Source organism: Triturus cristatus, chromosome 4_1, assembly GCF_964204655.1.
Source record: "Triturus cristatus chromosome 4_1, aTriCri1.1, whole genome shotgun sequence".
NCBI classification, from domain to species: Eukaryota; Metazoa; Chordata; class Amphibia; order Caudata; family Salamandridae; genus Triturus; species Triturus cristatus.
The window spans coordinates 453231326-453255690 of NC_140585.1; the positions used below are offsets into that span (position 1 = coordinate 453231326).

Genomic DNA, 24365 nt, shown 5'->3' on the forward strand with positions numbered 1-24365 from the left:
GTAAAACCAGTTCTGTACTCCCTGGTCCAACTTCACTACAGGAGGTGGACAGCTTTGTGCAGAGTAGACACAGCCTATTCAGATGCTAGTGAAAACTCCTGCCACCACCCTAAATGCAAAAAGGTCTATTCAGCCTGGCTATAAATCACCCGGGAAAGGCAGGACACACCTCAACCCCGGTTGTGACTGTCTAGAGTGAACGCACATCCCCAGCTCCTGTCACTCCAAAACAGACTCTGAATACAGAAATAGAGAGATTCACGCAGAATGGTAACACAAGGAAATGCCCACTTTCTAAAAGTGCCATTTTCAAACACAAAATGTAAAAAACACCTTCACTAAAAGGTGTGTTATTAAATTCTGAGTTCAAATATCCTGACCTCCATTTCTCCATCTTGTCCCAATGAAAAGTTACCCTTGTAAGATGTTATAAGGCAGCTTCAATGTTAACCTATGGGACAGAGAGCCTTTCAAAATTGAAAAACTAAATACTCAGCATTCCCCGATCAGGAAATGTAAAACACACCAGTACATGTCCTACCTTTCACATACACTACACCCTGCCCACAGGGCTATGTTGGGCCTACCTCTTAGATGTGTCTTACATGTAAGAAAAGGGAAAGTTAGTGCCTGGAAAGTGGGTGCACTGGCCAGGTCGATTTGGCTATTTAAAACTGTGTGCCCAGACACTGAAGATGCAGGTCTGAGACACATTTACAGGGCTACTCATGTGGGTGGCACAACCAGTGCTGCAAGCTCACTAGTAGCATTTGATTTACAGGCCCTGGGGCACGCAGTGCGCTTTACTAGGGACTTACCAGGAAATATGCCAGTAATGGATAACCAGTCATAATCACAATTTGCACAAAGAGCATATGCACTTTAGCACCTATTAGCAGTGTTAAAGTGTCCAGAGTACTATAGCTAACAAACACAGGGTCAGAAAAATAGGAGACCAAAGGCAAAAAGTTTGGGGATAAACACCAGGTCCGAGGGAATCAATGACACTTCCCTTTATAATGAGGGGGGGGCCTTGAGGGACTTTGCCAGGCTGAGAAGGTCACGCCCAAGGGCTGTGAAGTACTAGGCCTGGCAAAGTTCAGCTCAGGCAGCCAGGAGCCTGCACATTTAGCGCATGTCTAGGTCCTGGTTGCCTGACCGGAACAAGAAGAGTGTCTTTCAGGATCACCATTTCTCAGCCTGACAGACACTCTTCTTGTCGGGATAAAGGTAGAGTGCCTGGCTCCTCCACCCATACACAGCTGTAAAATATATTTGAATATAAGAAATTAATTAATGCTGTATTTAAAAATAATACAGAAGATAATTGAGTGTTTGTGTGGGTTGTTCCCTGATATTGGGATTAGCTATTTTATAACTTTTGAGATGGAGGCACTTTTTACTGAGCTGCTCCATAAATCAACTCAAATATGCTGCAGCCACATACGGTACAAGACACCATTAGAATGATTCAAGAGTCTTCGAGGGATGTATGCCATCTATACATGAAATCTCTGAGGGGAATTCTGATAATCTAAACATACAACAGTATCAACCCTGTACGCACCGGTTTGTGCTTTTGCACGTTTAAGTGATTAATCACAGTTTCCCTAATCTTCTTTACCTGTCAAACGCCTAATTAAAAGTTCGTGAAATGTTTTGCTCTGAATGAGAGACAGCCGCCATAAGTGGAATCACAGCTAAAATGATGCACAGGGGCAGCCGAGAGATGATGTAGAGTGCTAAATGTCACATGGCAGGCATTGCATCTGGAGGACACTTTGGCCTTTTCTAGCACATAGGCTGAAGAAGGAAATACTTTTTTGCTTTTATGTCAGGTAAAATAGAAACTATCTTAACTTAAGTTCACATTCAACCATGAAAGGCTTGTTGCATCGTTTTTTTATTATCTTTTGCCAGGGTAAATTCAATTGGATTTTTGCAGCCTGGGCAACCGATTTTGCAATTTTGCCAAAAATGCGACCGAAGTATCCCCTGTTCATCCAACAGCAGAGTCTCCTTCAATCAAGCCTAGCACATTGGCTCGGCGTGATGCCTGTCTATTTGCAGGCCCTTAGAAAACAAGTCAATTTAACCTCATGGGAATTTTTACAGAACTTTTTCTTTATTCTAAATTCGGAGCCAAGCCCAAGCCAGTTGGCCAGGCTCCCGTCAGGGTAACAGGCAGCTGGCCGGACAAGAAAGCTTCCCTGTTCCGTGCATAAGTAACATGAAACGCACTAAATGCATGTTGACTTTCAGACCTTTATTCTAGGAAACAGTGCTAATGAGCACATGCACAGCACAATACAAGAAGCAGATGCAGCACAGACACCCTTGTATCCCCAGAGAAACTTTGGCCTCTGTCATGCCATAGCTACAGAGTAAATATTGAGGCGATTGCCATTATCTGAAAACCTGAATTTGTGCCATTTCTGTTTTTATACTCAAGGCAATGGAAACAAGCATTTGCAATGCAATCGGTCTCGCCTTTGGGACCTTATATGTATTTAGCCATGCAGCACATTAGGCTGGGTGCTGAAACAACATCTACTGTTCTTTAACATGGAGGGAAAGTAAGTACCAAACTGTGTGACATGCCAGGTATGAGAACACATGAAGAGAAATATTGCCTTTCAGCGGGAAATGGTATAGACCAAAGCTCTGTTTTAAATGTAAAATCAGGCCCTTTGGTGGTCATACAACTGAAAAGAAAAAATTTGAAAATCAATATATTGACTACGGGTTCTTGTGGAAGACAATTTCTATGGACTGGAATCTAGGGAATTCCAAAGTGATTCTGGTATTTTACTGACCTCTGCTGGTCGGTTTTTATCAAGAAAGTAAAATAGAGGCAGTTGCCAGAAAAATAAAAAAATAGAAAGTCCCTCAGCAGAAAGCAATTCTGGTATTTTAATGACCTCTACTGGTCCTATTTTATAAAGACTGTTGAATAGAGGCAGTTGAACAGAAAAAAAGTCCCTAAGCGTAAGCAGACAAGTCCTAGGGCTGATCTCCAGAGCCCACAAAGTACATACACATATAAGTATATACTAATATACAAATATATATTAAAGTATATACAAGAGGTCTCGAATGCTCGACGTAAAAATTGAGATTCTGTGTGGTGTATCATATGTGATATTCAGTATTTCGATATATTCATCTGTCACTCGACTACAAGGTATGACTGCACAGGGGCCCAATTCTCAAAGCCATTTGAGTATTGGGCGTTCACAGGATGTAATGGCAGAATCTGATGTGGATAAATTCAGGTGTGTGATTCACAAAAAGCTAATTTTCAAGTGTCAATAGAAGTCTTTATACATACTTATAAGTAAATCTTTTCCCATGGATGGGGAGCTGGAATTCGAGAAGGGACCTTCCTGAGACACTTGAGAAAACAAACAAATAGGGCCATTGTGATTATGCGGAAGGAGAGGGAGAAATTGTGTGGCAGGGTTGACTAAATTATGCAGCAGGAAAAGGCAAATTATGTGGCATAATACAGAATCTTTTCTGATAGTATTACTTCATTATTTTGTCATTTACGCTTGTTTCCATTACCTGGGCATAGGTTGCACCAACATTTCACACCCAAGCATAGTAGAAAGCAACAGAAAGGTTACTAGTCAACCTTTGCAAAGGACCTTCCACTGCAGGGCAACACGTGTTGACAATTTAAGAAACTCTTGAACCATTTGAGCTAGAAACTAAATATTTTTTGGGGGAAAAACCTGCAGATTATGCAGCAGATGATGGATTATGTGGCAAATGTGTCAGATCTATTATTATGGGAAAAAAGCACCGGCCTCACAATGGCATAGTTCCAGTGACCCTGCAAATAGCTTGTGTTTGTGAGCACCAACACATTTTTTCACTTAGGGCGTAACGTAAACCCCTGTAGCCCCTGTAGTGCAGGTGGACCTCCACCTCTTCCAGGTGCCCTTAATCCTTTAGGGGACTCATTCAGGTCCAGTTCAATAAATATCTATGAAATATGGGATTGAATGTAGTGTGGGGGAAGCAGTTTCTCTATCAGAACAAATAGTTTGATGTTGAGGAAAATGTTTCAAAGTGCAAATGTACTATTTCATGGTATTTACGCATGCATTATTATACTTAAAGACAAAATGAACATGGGGAAATTCCCTTGCATGTGAGTAACTTGAATTTCATGAAAGAATTCCAGAACCACTCCTAGGAAGCTAAAACTGCCAGGACATCCAAATAGTACTCCTTAAATCCTCTATGAAATTCCAACAAGTCATAAATGCAATTCTAACATGTGTAAGTATATGGATACACATTTCTGAGCTTCTTTGAGAATCAGGTCCAGAGTGCAAGTCATCGTAAGGCATTGCTAATATGGTATGAGAACAAAGAACACAGGTATAGTGAAAATGCTGAAACAGATTTCATTTAGGTATTGCAAGACCTGGCATCCTTGGCATGGTTTTCCCCCTACTTTTTGCCTTCACACCTCCTGTTTTGCTGACTTAGTTTTTGCTGGCTTTAGGACTCTCTGCACTTTACCACTGCTAACCCCGGACCCCAAAGTGACTCCAAGGCCTAATTAGAAGGCCTCCTGACAAGAGTCTTAGAGACAGAAAGCTCCAACAACCTTGAACCTAGCACCTGGACTTTGTCATCTGTGAGTTCTACCATGCCAAGTGGTGTCATCCCAATTTTGGAAACTTAGAAGTGAGCCTGAAGGTGCTCTGCCAGCCTATATGTTGATCCAGCAGAACCAACGCATCACCCCTAATGCAAGGCCAAATCCCGAGCAGAATCTACATATCACCTATGCTACAAGGATTCTCCTGGCACATCGACGTTGCATCAATCTCGAAACCCACATCGGAACAGCCGCTGCGCAAAGCTTCACCAATGCAGGCTCTCATATCATAAATCTATCATTGAGGGTAGCCTTGATGATGCAACAGGTTTTCTCATCACAGCCTCGCAGCTCTTCAGAACCAATGCATCGCCTCAGCTGCACAATCCATCCTCGACGTGGGACCTTGCCACACTCTGCAACCACGATTTAAGGTATTTTTGTTCAGCCGGCCTACCAGAGTCCCTGTAGGTGGCCCACGCTCCATCGCGGTTGGCCTGAACTTGTGTCTTTGTCCCTGTCTGGTGCAAATAGCTATCTTTTTTTGGTGCTATTTTCACCTAAATCTTTAAAATTGCATACCTCCGGTTCTACCAATTGGAATTTTGATCTTGTTGTGTTTATTAAATTTTACTTTATTTTTCTAAATTGGTGTGGGATTTTTCTTGTGTTGTGTTTTTACTTTATAATTGTTTGAAGTGCTGCATAAAAACTTTACACATTGCATCTAAGTTAAACCTGACTGCTCTGTGCCCAGTTACTAGAGGGTTGAGCACAGGTTAATTTGGATTTTGCTTGTTCCTCACCCTGACAAGGATTGTCATTCCTGCTTTGAGGGTTTTCACCCCCCTCAACCATTAACTCAGTTTCTTACAGGTATACACATTCCAGTATGTTGTCTGAGAATCAAGATGCTTGAAAGAAAATTCTTCAAGCTTTTAAATTTGTTTCTGATCTAGTGTCTACTGCTAGAGGCCATATCCATGCTTTTCATTTAAAAAAAATACATGTGAGATATAAATAATTGTGACTTTAATGAAACCCGATTTAGAGTTTGTCAGAGAGGGTAAATAAGAAGGACTACCCTGCTTAACAAACCCTCTGTTGGCCTGCTTCAGGTAGACCTTACGTTTTCCATCAACAGAGCTCCCATTGGCCCTATCAATGGTGACTCCGTTGGCTCCATCAACGGAAAACCTATTACGATGACTTAATGCAGTAGGGCTGTCAGATGAAGGACCCAGTTTAGGGTGGGCAGTGTAATGCCTTTTTCTGTATGTCACCTCCAAGGGACAAAAAAAAATGATGCCACACCCTAGGAGAATATTTTTTTGTTTTTCTGAATCTCCCGTTTTGAGAGTTTGTTTCAGAAAAACGAAATATTTGAAAACTTTGGTGAATAGCCATCAATTCCAATGGCGGCCATCCACTACACATTTTGTACATTAAATGAAACCCAACATCATTATGGTTCCTTTCAATGTACAGAGATTACTGGTAGGAAGACGGAGGTCATGTCCTGTTCCATCCGCCAAACCAATAATCAGACACAAAGTCCAAAACTGTGGGTGCTACAGAAAGAAAACAGTCCTGCGGCGAATTATGTCACAGTTTTTTAAGTTTTCATCTATCCACCCATACCTTATGATTCCAAAGCATATCAGACCTGCACACATTCAAGCATCTAAGACCTGATTACCATCTGGCTGAATAATTCTAATCATGTGCAATTTTGTCTCAATCACAACATGATTATTGGGGGTGATAAACACTGCACTGGAAAAAGTCCCAGTAATTATTGGGAAATATAGGTTTTGGTGCAGTAAGCCCTAAAATCCACATGTTGTACCTTTATGGGGTAACATTGGGAAAATGAGCCATTTATAGTGCCCAATAATTTCTGAACACCGGGTATCAGATTTTATTGGGAGCGATAAATACCAGACACAACTCTTATAATGCCAACTACTCATCAGCATCTGATCGCTCATGTTTATTATTAATCCAATTCAGAAATGAAAATAAATTAAATGTCTGTTTTAATTGCTACTCAAACAAAAGATCAGGCAATACTCATATAGTAATGCATTTTTCTAAATGAAAAAGGACCACCCTGTGCTTTTAAACAAATTCCCGTAGTGGTAGCTGTTTTTACAGTGATTGTTTTATATGCAATGTATATTGCTACTTCATGTTCTAGTAACAGCATTGTATGGTATGTTGAACATCACTGAAAAGTATCAACACAGTTATAGTGGAACTTAAAAAGGGTCAAGGCACCCTACATCAAGGTTGGCATATTACTTGTAAAAAGAAGCAAAATTTACAGAGGCACATTTTCATTGCAAGACCAGTGATTATGAGTGGAACAAGCATCTTGATAATAGAATGAAGGAGCTTTTGTCATTGATACCACCAGCAGAGTGAGCTTCTATTTGGCAAGGAATGGAAGCACATGATTTAAAACCATAAAAATTACATCCAGAATCTGGCCAAAAAATGTGTAATGTGGAAGGGAAGCTTCATGATATTAGACTTCTTGACACCTTACACCTTCCAGTAACAAGCTCACAACTTGTATCTAGCCTCCACCAAAGTACCAGTGCCCAAAGCAAAGGAGCAAAAAACATCACAAGCAATGTCAAACAGTAAGAGAGGCTGGATCTCCATCTTTGCTAAGAGCAAAACACAATTACTGCCACCCTGGACTAGAGCATAGAGTCAATGGAAACTTTACTAAGGAGCTAAGATGTGTTGGTTGCATATATCCTCCTTTGCAAAGTGAGTTAGACACCAGCAAAAAGTACGATGAATGGCAGTATTCACACATCAATCTGCAATGTCTAAATGCAAAACATCCTCAGTAGTCATGACAAAATGGCTTTCAAGATTAGCTAACATGGAATCCACTCTCTTCACCTGTGGAAAGTTTATCTCAGCTCCCTTCAGAAGATAACAATGCCACATATATTTGGAGACAGCAAGCTTATTGAGACCACACTGCTCATGAAGGATCAAACACTTTACTGGCAGGTAGATAAGAGCACGAGGTTTGTCAAACTGATATAACAGACCCCACTATTATTTGACTCTGAATGCTCTCCTCCATTCATGTAATACCACAGATAGGCCCTCTGCCAGATTAAGATCCTTCTAGTATGCCACGAGTTTGAAAATTGCTTCTAGAAATTGACTGACCCTTTCTTTCTCATTGTTGGAGTCATAGCTGTGTCTTGCCTAGTATTATTCAAATGTGTGGAATCATGGAAAAGCTAGCTAGGAGTTTTTAATACCCCAGCCTTTCAGATTGTTAAGGAAGGAAGAATGCTCAAGTTCAATATAAAACATCTCAGAGAAACAGCACCATCAAATCATAACAAATCCCTAAACCTTTGGGTCTATTAGTTGTGCCTGAAACACAATGAGAGCTAGAACGTAATACCAGTGATACATTTCATACGCAAGAACATCTCTTTGTCATTTGCTGACATGGTCCTCAGGAGCAGTATATCCAAAATAAATAAAGAAGTGTGAGGGAGATCTAGGGCAACCTAATGTACTAGGCCAAGAACTGCACAGCTTCATCAAATAACCACTGTATTGTTTCTGATACAAGACACCCTCTTCATTCTTAAAAACAACCAAAATTTACCACTGTGATGATCTAAGCACACACTTTATCAGAAAGTTTTCTTCATGTTCACAATTTATCACCGCAAGGAACAGCATTGTTTATGTGAGGCAATGAATCTTTCGTTGGCTGACACTTTGCCACTTGAGAGACCATTGTTTATAAAAAATCTGTTTTGAGTTTCCAAAGAAGGCCTCTCTCTGTAACCACATATATGGCTCCCAACATTAGCCTTTCAAACAAAAAAGGGGAGAAAGATAAGACCGAATCAGAGAAGATTGTCCTCCTACCAAATATATCAAAACCAAAAAGAGAGCAACTTTAGTATGAACTAACCCTCCACAAGAATAAAGAAAACAATAGGTTTTCTTATATAACCTTCACTCTTTGGTGACGTGCTTAGTCATCAGGTCCATACCATTCTTCTGTGGTATGGGGCGTGCGGTGACCTAAGTGTTGCGTGGAAGCACTTATTGGTTCAAGTTCAGAATAAGTCTTTTAAAACTCAAGGGAAACTGTATTGCCTTTCAGAAATAAGATAATACCTTCCCATTTATTAATAAAAATATATAACCACAATCTATGTACTAAATCCATATATGCTGAGATGAGCATGATGTGATGATGTTGAAAACAGCCGAATTTCGGCACATTCTTTAATACTCACGGCACAGACTTGATGACCTCCAGTGGACAACCACGCCATTCTGAGCGCATATATGTGCATATGCTGCTATTGAATCACAGAAACAAGCACAGTCTCCAATGGATTCACAAGAGCAGGTATCGTACGTACAAATCTCCCAGTACGGCTCTGGATTCACCTAAGTGTAAAGTAATACCATATATCAAATTCACTCCCACTTGGATTTTGAAGTTTGTGCTTTTGAAATGCACTTCTGTGTAACCAGGGGTTAATTCAATAACTCTATACTTAAACACATTGCGATTTATTATAGAGATAAGTCCACTAAATATTTCAGGTGTACTGTCTCTGTATATATTTAATTACCTAATTTTGTCCAAGGAGGATTTAAGCAACATTGGCAAAACTGATAAACCTTGAGTTATTGATTGTAGATACTTAACATCCATCTAAGATTATTGTTGTTATAGCTGGAACAAATAATATTGACAAAATGGAAGAGCAAGAAAACTTTGAATGACTTTTTGTGGTTATCAGACCTCAGAAGAGACCATGTAATTCAAAAGCAACAGTTTACAGAAATATTGTGCTACGTTGGATGATTTTATTGACTTTATGAAACAGTTTATTTATAAAACACTACTAATCGAACATAGTGTATTTGGGTTTTCCTTTACCTCGCTCCCACCATCCCTATTATACAGGTTTGCGATATGTTTTATGATTTGTAGAAGTGTTCTGAATATTCTCTGTAACTATACCTCTTTTAAATAAAAAATACTTTCAATTGCTTTGAATATAACGCACTGTATTGGACATGGATGTATTGCATTTGTTGACTAAAAATTTAAAACAGAAAACATAATTTAACTGGCAATAAAGCAAGCATGGTTATTTCTACTATTACACATATAATCAGTTCATAGTTTATATTTATGATATCCATTTACTAAAGTAAACTACCGTACAGCATAATATGGGTGTGCTGTTGAATTAAGAACTAAAACTATGAATCTCAGGCCATCTGTTAATGTAACTAGTAAGTAGGTGGTATGTATTTAGCTTAATTAGGGTCTGCCAATGTGCTGATATGAGATTATCTAAGGAGTAGTAGAACATTGGATTTTTGGGCACTCCATTGAAGACAATGGAGTGGCTGGACTAATAAAGGCTGGTATACGTTTCTTGTCCAGCCTTCCAATGTTTGTTTTTATGTTTCTCACTTTTTAATTTAGAATATTCTACCCTCAGGGGGTGGAATGTTCTAATAGCCTTATAGCCTTCTGCCTCTGGCTATACCAGTTGTTAAAGGCCCTCTCTCTTGTTATAGGCCCTCATCCGTGTCTTGGGCCTAGAACTCTTGTTCAGGGTATTTATCAACCAATATAGCCCCCAACAGTGGGTTATAAGGCTATATTAGAACACTGGAATTTTGCAAGCTCCACTGAAGACAATGGAGTGGCTCAGGACTAATAAAGGATGGTATACGTTTCTGGTCCAGCATTCCAATGTTTGTTTTTGAGTTTCTCCAATTTAAATGTATAACACTCCTTAGTGGGTGGAATATTCTAATGACCTTACAGCCCTTCTGCCTCTGGCTATACCGGTAGCTAAAGGCCCTCTCCCTTGTTATAGGTCAGAGCCGCTTGACTTCAGGGCCTTTAACAACCAGTATACTCCGAGGTAGCAGTCTATAAGGCTATAGTAAAATATTGATCATGGGGTGTTCACTGATGCTATATAGGTGCAATTAAGTATTTAATGTAAGGTGAAATAATGCAACAATTTGGGCAATAATTAAAGACCTACATTAAAGAACTATGAATCTTAAGGCACTTAATCAGTTCAACTTGCAAACAATGAGTTTATCTTGGAGTACTTATGTGGGTGTATGAGATATTTAATGACTCCACTTATGGGGCAAATATTTGCCTCATATAGATGGTAATCAGTGAGCTGAACTAGGCGTAATTTAAGAACAAATCTATGGCAATCAGCAAATTAATTCAAATGCATTTTATCATTTGTTCAAGAGGTGAATTTATAGAATGATCAAACAAGCAATTCAAGAAGCTCTGTAGCAAGCACAACTACAGCTGATGTGGAACGCAGTAATGCAGAGAAGTGTAGCATGTTGATTCAAACATAATTTTGATATTACCATTCTCACAAAATACACTGAATTCAGATAAATATATAAATAATTACCAGAAGTTAAGGCACTCTAATTTACTCATTTTAGAACTAAGAAAAGTTGTTTTAATCGAGGCAGCATGTGATGAAGGAAACTTTACGAAGTCTACTGAATGTTATTCATTTTGATCTATTGGTGGCAATTCTACAGATCTATGGACATGAGGAGATTGAAATGTCAAATAATAAGTATAATTTTCACATATGGTGTTGCTATCAACAAAATGTTTACAGTAAAATGTTGTATTGAAGATGATATTATGAGGACTATTGAGGAGAAAAAAGAGTTGTTGACAGTAATCTCAATGCCAAGATTCAACAATCTTGGCATTAGCGTACCGAAGTTGTGAGAGAGGATGGTCTCAATGAATGTACCTATTCATTAATTAAACTGATGTTTTCTAGCCCACCCTTTTTATGATCCCTCTAGAGGTCTCTGACTAATGTAATTGAATTATCATCTGATAAAGAATTACATATTTATACAATAAATACTGTGGATTGATGACTATTTGTTAATATGTTAATACATTATTTACATTTCATTATGTGAAGTTGTTCATCGTCGTGTGTTGAGCTTTTACATCATTACAGAAGTATAGAAGACTTCTATATTTGTAGTACGGACCTTACGAATTGTATAGTATGACTAGGGCTGGTGTGGAATAGTATGGGGAAACCTAATAGGTGCATATTGTAGAAATCAAACTGCATGCTGCCTAAGGTGACTTCAAATAGAATACATACGGTAGACGAGAAGATGGGAAGAAGCAGGGAATATGTTTACATTTTGGTGCCATACATCGGACTTAAAATTACACTCGTACTGTACACAATGCATTTTATATAAGGTGACCAACTGCTAGATGTACCGATTATTTTGAGCTGCATCATGCTAGAGCAACTACATTGTTTACTGTCTGTACATTACTTAGGATGCAGTAGCAAGTGAAACTGTGTTTCAGTCAATCTACACACAAGACTTTTAGTCTTGTCTAAGTACCATTTTGTAATAGCTTTTAGAAGCTAGTAGTGAGCTTTTAGAAAGGATATTGTCCATTTCTTCACCATTGCTGTGTGACTCCGGGGCTGAGACTGGGACTAGGATGACTGGATGATGGGACATGCATTGTGGTGATTGCTGGAGAATGCAATTTTCTCCTTGACAAATAAACTTTCATGTTCCTTGTAACCCCTTGCTTTTATACCATTCATGATATGATACTCCACCAAAACCATGACTTTTGTTTTTTTTTGGGACATAAATTCTCTCAAGCAACGAAATTATATAAATAATAACTTACCAGCCTGGCACACTCTTTAAACATGTCTCCAGTCAAAATGTTGCATGAATTTTCTACCATCACTTGCTTTAATATGTTGTCATGGCATGCTGAGGGTGTGGATCCAAACGCAACCTACGTTATATACATGAAGAAGTAAAAGAAGTTTATTAAAAATAAAAAGGATATGGAAATGAATGTTCATCAACAGATGAATAGTATTAGGAAAATGCAATGTTACATAGGGGTTATCTAGTAAACTACTATTCTCGACTGTGCATCTAAGTAGACCAATTTATATGTGATATGGCACTTACAGCATTTATCAAGTAAAGAAATGTAAGGCTTTTGACATAAATATTTTTTGGGCCAAAATTTATGTGGAATGAAATTCTAATCTTAATATTTTACCTTACTTTACAATGTTTGATGGAATCAGAAAAGTAGTTTTTTTCAAGACATTTTCAATTCAATATTTCAATTGTGGAAAATGTACCGCATGTCACCCTTATGTACCAGTATAATGTGTATGCTTTATCTGTGCCCTTCTTGTGTTCTCTCTCCTACCAGACCAGTGCCTTTAAGTGGCATACAATACTTTTTGGATGCCTTAGTTATTTTCAAATGTTATATATCTCCTGCCACTCAAACGTCTACCAGTGCCCTCTAAAGACTACCTTCCACCACCCTGTTTTATGTTTGCCATTGCACTCAGTGCCTTACTTTGTCCTATTTTCTTATCCCACTACAGCAAATGCGAATAATCTCCATACTTTTTTTCTTATGGTCTACTGTATGTTGTTCTGTAACTTTCTGTGTCCTGCCCTTGCTATAGAAAACCACATATATCTAAATAAATAAAACACTTTAAAAAATCTCATTCTCTCAAACACACACACATACGCACAATCTTTAGAAACATTTATCAGTATGCATTGTTGAAGTAGATGATTGCTGGAGCAAACTGGATTGTCTGTTATGAATCAGAAAGAGGAATTTCTTATGGTCAAAAGTGTAATTTTATTATTTGAGTTTTTAAAAATATTTATTTATTCATATTTAATCTGTCAAAAGATACAAGTGAATACACATAACAAAACTAAAATGACAATAAATAAATAATGGGGATGATGATGTAAACTGAATCAATAATACAAAGAAGCAAGATTTAGATGCTGTTAAAAATAGAATCCAAAACACTAGAGCATCATTCATGTGGTGATTCAAAAAATAATAATATCCAAACAGATTCACATCGAAATTGACAACTGATATGAGGGCCAGAAACATCTAGAAGGAAAATAAATGAGGGAAGTTATAGGAGGAACATTACCAAAACGAAGACGGAGTTACGAGGAATCCGATTCAAGCACAAAAATGAGAGCAATGAAAACAGGCTGGCTGTGAGAAAAAGATTAGAGGAGCGAGTAAAGAAACAACATAAAAATCAGTAGAACAAGCAGATACAGAACAGGGATAAGAAATTGGATTGTCATAGAGGTGAACAGAGAATGATGCGAAATTACAGACAAGTCAAATTAAAATATAAAGGTACCCAGGAACCTGTAGACTAGGAAATGTGTAGAAGAATCTGGTAACATATAAAAACAACAACCATGGAATGAACGCGCAGTATTTTATAAGTAAGTATACTAATCCATGAGAAAAGTCCTCATATCTGAACAAATCCGATTAAATATGAGAAGAGGCTTTTTAAAACTTTTATATCAGGGGTTCATGAGTGGCAATTGCCATAGGTTCTCTCAGCCACTCTCCTAGACTTGTTCATACAATTGTTTTCCACTACAATCACTCTATTAACACTATGGTAGTGGAAAACCAGCATCTTCAGTGTAGCATTGTACCTTTAATGTCTGAAACTTAATGGAGCAGCTCTTTCTTTGCTGATGTCTTAAAGCTATGTCCACAAGCATGTTTCATTGAGGACCAAATCGGAGAACAAAAATATGACAGTCTCAAAGGATGATGATAATATATCTTCTAGACTGGTCACACCTCCAGCGAAAGATGCTGAAGCTCAGCCCGTCCACTTGCAAGTATTAGTAAGACCTGAGCCTTTCATGTAAATTGTAAAGTAGCTGAACTTCAATAAGGTCTCTTTTAATCTTTTGTCATGCTGTGAAGGAAAGTGGGTAAGTCTTCCAAGATGGTTCTGGCAATGGGTAGATGAGCATGCTTCAGTGGGATTACTAAATATCCCACTCAACAGGAAATCATACAGATCAGAGCTCACTCCCCAGTGTTGGTGCCACTTCATGTGATGATCCAGAATAGATAAAGAAGGATAGATTGAGGGATTTGCACGACATATATCATGAAAGTTGTCTGAATCTTCATTTCTATGAAGCAAACAGATTGCTCTCTTGTCATTTGCTGAACTTCTTCAGTTGACCATCACAAACCAAAACTTGACGAGAAGTGATGCCTACAGTATATTATTCTGCTGTGTGGTAAGTACTGCCTTCAGAATTTTGTCAGACAGTTTCACCCATACATGAATCTGAAGGACAAGGGGTCCTCTATTTGCTATGGGTAAGGCGGGAAGAGACAGTGTTATGATGAGTCAATGTGAGAACAGTGTCAAGGTGTAGAAATCAAGGGGCAAGCCTACCCAGAGACAACAAAGTCTGCTGGTAAATGAGAAAAACATAGTGCAGGAGAAGCTGACCTGAAGCCTTGTGTAAAAACTGTCACAGATGCACTGAAGCCAGCTGATTGAGAGGCAGAGTGATAAGAGCACAGGTTGGCAGGCATTTTGCTTGTGGCTAAGTCCCATGTTCTCCGTAATGAATAAGTAATGAAATGGCAACAAAGTTTTATTGCGATACTGGAGACAGGAAAATGTGAACACTGGATAAAACTTAAAGTCCTTATCCTTCAGCAGTATCTAGGGGCCCAGTTCATGCAACATTTTGAACATAATTAGCTTATATATGCAATGGGTAGAATTCCCATTTGAACCGCTGCCCCCACTATGTCTGCTCCAGGGGACTACAACCCATCAGTGCCATGCTCACACCCATTCTGAGAACCTCTACCTCTTTTGTGACCTTCCCAGATGCTCGAAAAAACGAAACTATCCTCCCATTGCAGAAGAAACCTACTGTGGACCCTTCATTGCTCGCCAACTACAGCCCGATCTTCCTTCTGCCATTCCCAGCCAAGGTCTTAGAGAAACTCATCAACCGACACCTAACCAAATACCTCAATGACCACCAACTACTTGATACCACCCAGTCTGGTTTCAGAGCCCCACAGCATGGAAACTGCCCTCATTACTGCCACAGGTGATATCTGCATGACCCTGGACAGAGGAGACACGGCGGCCCTCATCCTCCTGGACCTCTCCACAGCCTTTAGCAAAGTCTCCCACCCCATCCTCATCAAACACCTACACAGCATCGGAATCCAAGGACAAGCACTCTGATAGATCTGCTCCTCCCTGCCTGGAAAGACCCAGTCAGTAAGCCTGTCACAGTACACCTCAGACCCCTGCGTCCTCATCTGCGGGGTTCCGAAAGGATCCTCTATGTGCCCAGCCCTCTTCAATGAATACATGATCCCTCTAGCCAGCATCATCCGTTCTCACAATTTCAATGTCCTCTCCTGTGCCGATGACGCAAAACTGATTCTCTCCCTCACAGACAAAATGGCTGCCAAGTACCTAGATCAAGTTCAATGCCTCCATGACTGAAATCGCCTACTGAATGAAGACCAACTATCCAAAGCTTATCATCAACAAGATCGAAATCAGGATCTTCAGGAAGAGCACATCACCGCGGAACTCCAACCGGTGTCCAACAGAGGTAGGGCCAACAGCCTCCCTTACCACCCACGCCAAGAATCTCAGGATCATCAATGACATGAATTGACATGACTGTCCAAGTCAATGCCATCACCGTTTCTTTCTTGCAGACCTTGAAGATGCTGAGGATCTTTGCAAATGGCTCCCAATCAGCACCCAGAAAACTGTCATGCATGCCCTGGTCACAAGCAAGCCGGACTATGGGAACACCCTTTATACCAGGGCCAAACAAAAAACTCACCTGAAGGCTGCAGACTATTCAGAAGTTGGTGGCCAGAATCACTCTAAACACCCCAAGCTACACTCACATCACACCACACCTAAAGGACCTACACTGGCACATCATTCACAAACTCCTCATCCACACTTTCAAGGCATTGCATAACACTGACCCAGCATACCTCAACAATCCCATCTGCTTTCAAAAGCCTTCCAGTCACCTCTGCTCATCCATACTCCTAATTGCGCAAATTCCAAGCATATGGAAACCCAGATCTGGTGGTCGAGCCTTCTCCTATATCACATAGAGCGAACTGCCACTGCACTTTAGAGCTTGCTCCTCACATCTTGAATTCTGCAAGAAGGCTAAGACCTGGTATTTTGAGTAGTCCCACTCGGTCCAAGTTGTGCCTAGATGCCCAACTGCTCAGTGCATATTTAAGTAACATTCTATATTGTTAGATGGAAACTAAAATGGTGACTAGCTGATATATCTTTCCCAAACCAAGATGCTGCTCATGTAATAAAGATCCCAAGAACAAACATGAACTAGAGTGTGGTGGCCATCTTTGAATACAGGTGTATCAAGGCACTTACCTGGAAGAACTTTGCTTTTCAGTGGCCATGTTATTGTAACTTGACTCTTGCTCATTTTGAAGACAATTGGCCTGATTCACAAACTGCATTTTGTAGAACGTTTTGTAGTACTAAAGTCGTACTACAAAAAGTACTATAAAATGGTATTCAGAAAATGCACCTCAAAACAATTACGGCAAACAAAATCAGTACTAAGTCCAGCACCACACATGGTCAATCACTGGTATTTAAATAAGAGTAGGGTTGCTAAGTTGCACTTAAAAAAAAGCGTCTTCCCAAAATAATACAAACTATTCCCAAAAGAATTGTTCTCAATAGTATCACGTTTCTATGCTGCAGCAGCGTGCCTTCTGCCCTGAGACACAATTAGAATCAACTAAAATGAATTTCTTCATATCCTGTAGTATGTAGGCCCACTGCCCACCAGTGAATGAACCAGACCAACAAACCTGCATGGATTGTTCCTATCTCTTAAACATCTTCTGAAACATGGCAAAAACTTGAAAGTTAACCTGTCTTTATAAATTTGTAGTACATATTCATTCATCATCCAAATCAATGATTGATCCACATATCCAACATAACAATTATGTATTTTTGCCGAAAGTTAATCACTCTTCTTAATGCATCCAACATGCTTATATAACATTGTATCTGCGGAATTAAATGGCATTCCTTATATCTCCAATACATTTTGGTAACTGCGTGCCCTTCATCAGGAAGTAAAGCTATGAAAAATATAAACAACTATAAGTAAGGAAATGGAAATGAAAATAGATGGGAAAATAATAAGACACCCACCACTTTCTGCTGTGCACCAATTGTCGACTGTAAGATAAAATCCCCATTGTAAAGAGTAAATTTTCTATATTAAAAACATGACTACTTAGAAAGCACTTAGTAGTCATTTTCTTAATATAAAGTACTCATACATCACCGTGCAGATTTTCATTTCCATTTCCTTCCATTTATTTATATTTTTCATAGCTTTTCTTCCTGATGAAGAGCATCCAATGCCCGAAGTTAATTGGAGAAAAATGGATCAATGACTCTGATGATGAATGCATATTCACAATCCATTCTTAAAGACTGATTAACTTTCAAGTTTGTACCATGATTCTCCGAAAGCCCTAAGATTGCTAGACTGGCAGGAAGACCATTGCCAGTGGGGCCTCACCAAAAGCGTAGCCCATAGGCGGGATTAATTTAAGGGACTCCCAAAAACCCCAATCTCCACAGAATGGGATTTATTGGAGAGCTTGAAAGCACAAGCTTTGGATCGGGGGGTGGACAGTGGCTTCCCAGTGAGCAGGTACCCATTGGTTTAGAGTGTGGCTCCCATCATCACCAGCATTCGCAAGGTTCATAAATATATTGCACAGCACCCACATAGGCACTCCCATCCTCTCCCCCCGTCCCTCCTTCTTATTTTGATGGTCACACAGACACACAGAAGTGTTAAGTTTGGGTAGGGATCCGAGTGGGTGGAGATTGAAATTAAAGTAATAGATTTTTTTGTCAATGGTCACTATTAGTACATGATCTGACATATCTTCAACTGTAGACTAAAGTACTCAATATGTTAATGTGTTGTGATTAGCACACAATCATATGTACTACTATGTTGAGCATCATTCTCCTGTAATGTTGTCTATTTTACTATAGCAAAAATGCAATAAAGTTTGTGCTAAAAAAAGAAGATGCTTAAGAGATAGGAACGACCCAGGTATGTTTGTGGGTCCAGTTCCTAAACATGTGCACGGTGGTTCTACATACAAGAGTGTATGAAGTAATTCAGCTACTGATACTGCAACAATTTCCCATAGAATATAATGGAGTTAGGGACTTTAAATAAACGTCCTACAGAAATAATGTTAAATTATTTTAAATAGATAAAAAATAATATATTTAATACATTTAAGTGTTTTAAAAAAAATCTAAAAATAATACATATTTATTATTAATTATAAAGCAAACATTTTCCAATGTAATCAATAACATAACATTTTATGTTTACAAAACTATAATTTAATTATTTTCAATTTCTTCTACACATTACTTTTAACATCTTAAAGCATAATACAAAAGTTTAGAAGGATAATTTAATTTAATATACTTAAAATAATTAAAGAATACATTCAAACTAAAGTTAATAGCATTGTTGCATTTTTTGTCTTTTGCTGTACATTTAAATATATGCATATATGCATATATATATATATATATATATATATATATATATATATATATATATATATATATATATATATATATATATATATTTATATATATATATATATATATTTATATTTATATATAATGTATTTACATTAATATTTCACATAACAATATTTTACTTTAGTTTAAATTAAATAAACTTTTTTATTTATTTGTTCATGTACTTTTCCAGATGGAGACTATGCAGTAGGAGCAAAGACCTCCATATGGTAAAGTATAGGGAACATTTCTTGTTGTACTTTGATCTGAACGTAGAGTGATGATGGTGTCATACTCTAAATAAATTCAAACCCTACTACGGCAATATTTGGTCAATACCAGAAACTGAAGTGTGACAAAAAGGAGTGGTCTCATGATAGGTGAGGCTTTGATAGGAGAGAATGCTGAGAAGAAGCAGTTGGTCATAACAGATTAGCTCAGATGGCAACCAATTCATCGAGCAAAGGTTTGAAGCAATTTGTTTCAGAGTATCCCATAGAAGTAACTTAGGGCTAGATTACAAGTTTGGGGGTCCATAAGATCGCCAAAACAGCAGTGGTGCAGCGGCCATCGGAGGTCCGACCGCTGAGCTACAACTTCCGTGGTCAGACCGTCATGGGACCGCCGCAAATGCCAGGTGTGAGGCCACGACATGCTTGGTGAGGCCGCAGCCTTTTATGAGTTTACTCACTGCCAGTGGTATCATGGCTTCTATTCACACCATGAAACTGCTGGCGGTGAGGAAACTAAGGGGGCCATACAGGGCCCCCTGGTGCCTCAGCCCATGGGCACATGGTGCCCCCCTGTCTAAATGCATGCCAGTTCCTGCACGGCATGGACCTAATAGTCCATGCCGTGCAGGAACTTGCTTTTGGCTGCCCATTGTGGTGCCTTTTTTAAAGGCACCACAATGGGAACACCAAAGGACCACCCGCCAGACAACGAGAAAACTCAGAATCAGGCAGGCAGCAGGCGGTCAAGTGTGGCAGTGCGGGCGTTGGTGTGCCACTCCTTTAGTATTTAGAGTGCAAGGGTATCCTGACTGCCTAAATGATTGTCTGCTCACTCCATATACGGTCATATGGGCCATCATCATTTCATCAGCTGTGCCCCCACTAGAAGACTTGGGCTGTGGGTGTTAGTACATCACACCATCCACCCTATTCATAGGGAATGGCCTGATGTACTATTCTTTTCTGTTCAGGATCATTAGGTAAAGTATGGTGGTCTCAAGCAGAAAATAAATAATCCCCACACCCTGGGAAATAGCACCCAGGGTCAATTGCATTTTGTTTTACTACTTTCAGAGTTTCAAAGCAAACTTTTAGCACCTTCTCAGGAGCCACATAGCTCTTCTTCAGGCTGGAAGAGATCGCTAAATATAGACGGCAGTAGTTAATGATCTCTGCCACCCTGGTGGATGGCAGGCTATCCTTCCAACTTTAAATGCGGGTCTAGGTCCAGAATGAGACATGCACAGCAGACCTTCAGCTCACAAAGCTCTCCACCAGACAGGTTTGGGCTATCTAAATAGGGCAGGCAGTCCAATGCCAGGGCGGCAGAGGTCATTATCCCTACCCTTTTGGCAGAATAACAGAGCATCGGACAGGGTCTAAATGTATTGTAAGGATCGGAGGGTTGGAAGCCAGGCTGTGTCAGTCTCAAAAGTGCTCACCTCAGCCAACCCTTGAAGTCTCATCTCTTGCTCCTGCAAGGGGTTGGATCTGTGCTTTTAGGGTCAACCAGGCCTCGGCTAATATTCAAATTGAAGCTGTACCTGGAGTAAAGGCTCAATTTGAATATGAGATGTTTGTTCTGCTCTACTAACAACAACAATTGGTAAAGACGCCCACTACCTAACAACTGTGGGGGGATGTGATGCACCAATCTGCTTCCTACCAAGTGGTGAATCCACAAACCCACATTAATACTTTGGCTTTGTGGCACTTGTGTGAATCTACACCAAAACAAAACATGAAAAACATAAGTCCTTTACGACACTCAAGCTGCTAAAACGCCTGACTTTTATAACAAATATTTTGCCAGTGCCCTACACAAACAAAGTACCTTAAAAACATTACTGGGAATATATTGATATGCACATATTCACCTTTGTGGCATCGGCACACTGGGTGTTAACTTTCCAAGAATCCCCAAAGTCACGAGGGTCGACTTCAAGCTGGTTATTACTGCTCACCAAGTCATTATTTTGCACGCCATCAAAATTTCCACACAAGCCACAGACGAGATCCTTGTGGAAAAGAATGAAAACACAAATGAATGGTTCTTCGCATTTGCGGACGGACATGATCTAGAACAGACTGTATACCAGGGCTGATGCTGCATTGCTGATTTATATAGATCTCTCTTAATCACGCTTTTATTCACATAGGTAAATATAGGGACAATGACAGACACACAGACTATAGTTCAGCCGGCTCTACTAAACATCTCTTAAGGGCACCTGCAGTTCCACAGAGATACACGAATCGCCTCTGCAGGGCAATCATTTTGGCATCTAGACAACATGGACGGTTTTATTGTGCAGTTGCCAAAATGCAACATAAAAGGTGGTACTTAGACATAAAATAAACAGTGATCCAACACAGAAATGGATGCCAATGAGCAACTATGGTGAGTTCAGATTGTAAACAATTGATATTTGTTGCGGAAAAGGCACGTTTTCACTGAATAGGAAGCAACACATTGTGGCCAAAATACATTCAAGCGAAAATGTATTAACCCCTTCGCCGCGGCACGAATTTTGCCGCGGCGCTGGGGGTGTTTGGGGGGTTTGCGGCGCCGCCATGCTCGTGACGGAACCACTCCGTCATGAGCCACGGGCGCGCTATGCTCATGACGGAGTGGTTCCGTCACGACTCCGCCCGCTTGCATTGATCGCCCGCACAGGCGGGGAATCAGTACCACGTGGGCGGAGCGGCCGCCAACGGCCGCAGCATGACGGAACCACTCCGTCATGAGCACACGGCGCCCGTGGCTCATGACGGAGTGGTTCCGTCATGAGCAGGGAAGGAGTTAAAGAAGAAATACAGGGGCATATCAGCAAGGGGCTGCTTAGCGTCCGTTTTCGGGCGAAAAGCGGCTATAATTCTATCGCACTATCAGCAAAGACACGTTAGCGCGTGTTCTCATGCCTCAGCGCCCTTTCCCTTAACGCCCAGCTTTGCATCTCTAATGAGATGCAAAGTGGGCGTTCCTCACCAGAATAACCTGGGAAAGGTTGCTAACCGACATTTCTCCTATTATTATTCTGCACGCTAACCTGCACAGTGTTAAGAAAAGTAGCGCTAACCGCGCTTAACCCTACTGTCTTTACGCCTGGTTTTAATCTGACTTTAGCCATTATATCCAATGGAAGGTGGATGTTATGGCTAAGTCTGCCCTGCCCTATCATCAAGCTATCGCCATTCGCTGTGCGATCGCACGTTTAGCAGCTATCGCTTGGATTTTTATTGCTTTGGAGATAAATGTCGCTGATAGCGCGCTATCTCAGCGATAAAATCCAGCGATAGCCGGTGATAATTATCCTCGCGCTAAGCGCGCAAAGAGATAATTATCGCCGGCTGTTGCTGATATGCCCAACAATTATGGAGGAGAAAAAAAACTCCAATCTCAACATATTGTGCGGGATCTAAGCTTCAGTCCAAACCCCATGGTTTCATAATGGTTGGGTTTGACAAAATCTCGATTGGTAGTGTAACTGTTCTGTGGCTGTGTCCTGCTCAGTAGCTGTTAACAAGCTCCTATGCTGTTTTAGGAAACTCAGAGAGCTATACATACCCTGTAGTTCTCTTTCAGCGTGACCGAGATTCTCATTCCCATATCCCAAGTGACAGTAATCGTTTTGCCCAGGAGTAGAATGTAGTAGCGGCCAGATTTCAATACTTCAAAATCAGCATCCTCTCTCAGAGGTTTCTTGATGTTTACCTTTGAAAAAAAAGAAAATAGGCTGGATATAACGGAAGGGGTCGCACAGACCGATCGGAAATGATCATGTATACAATTGACAATCATTAGCACTGTCACAAGTCTCTACTTTCTCCATTCGACAGCCACTTTCAGACAAACAGGATCAATTATAATTATTTTTCAGTTCTCTACAGGTTGGACACATCTTGATATCATTGACATGTCGATTGCTCAGGGATGAGACTCATGGTTTCTGTTGCCTGTTATCATTCCCTCCTTCAGTACGCTGAATCCATCCCTCAGTGGTGAGACTGTCTGACATTGCACCAGACATCTGTCTTTACTAACTGAATGAAAATATCATTAGAAACAAAAATAAGTGCCCCTGATTAGTAAGTATGGCTTTATTATGGTAGTGAATTCTCAATCACTGCAGGGAAAATTAGGGCCGATTTAAAGAATTGTGGGAGGCCCACAGTTAATCAGGGCGGTGGATGTAATTTCATCCACCACGCTGTCTGGGCTAGCACTCACCATAATAAGAGATCCGCGCAGTCCTGCAGAGATCGCTGTGCCTTCAGAGGAGCCACTAGCACGGCGGCTCCTCTGACGCCAGTCAAAGTCTAGTGAGCGGCCATCATGTTTCAGAAGGCCAAACAACAGACTTATGTTGTTCTCCAAATGCAAATTCCGAAATGTGAAGTTTGTTTTGGAAAAACGAAAACTAAATGAACCTTAGGAATTTTTACATAGGGTATGGGGGGGTCTTTTTCCTTTTTTTCCATTCAGGACTGAGAGGACGATCTGATGCACCTACCCTGATGGACCCAACTATGCCAGCCATCGGTGTAAGGTTACCAGCAGCTGAGCCAGGAGGGGCACTGCAAGCAGAAACATGATGGTCTCCCAAGTCGCAGTACAGCGGGTGGAATGTCAGCATGGCGGATAGCTATGTATCCTCTCAGCCTCTAAATCATGCTCTTAGTTTCAGGTAATACAGAGAGACACAATACAAGTCTTGTCAAATTCAAATGCCATAAGGAGGTATCAATAGAGTCATATCAATAAAGCCTACTCATAAAATAGCATTATGCACAAAGTCCCCGTCTGTGGCCTCATTCGGGAGGGTACACAGAATCAGGGGGGTAATTTAACGCTGTTGGTTAATCGGACATCTGCCAACAAGCTCCAGTTGTAGGGGCCGG

The 24365-nt window shown here is 40.2% G+C and overlaps 1 protein-coding gene across 1 annotated transcript in view; it reads right to left on the reverse strand.

Moving 5' to 3' along the window:
* The window catches only part of VWF (von Willebrand factor), a 1048714-nt gene that overhangs the window by 516112 nt on the left and 508237 nt on the right, over nucleotides 1-24365 (reverse strand). Inside the window, exons 22-25 of the mRNA XM_085652611.1 lie at nucleotides 23032-23178; nucleotides 21341-21481; nucleotides 12393-12506; nucleotides 8917-9073 (exon numbers count right to left, since the gene is read on the reverse strand). Coding sequence (XP_085508737.1) covers nucleotides 8917-9073; nucleotides 12393-12506; nucleotides 21341-21481; nucleotides 23032-23178 — 559 coding nt within the window. The remainder of the gene's footprint in view (nucleotides 1-8916; nucleotides 9074-12392; nucleotides 12507-21340; nucleotides 21482-23031; nucleotides 23179-24365) is intronic.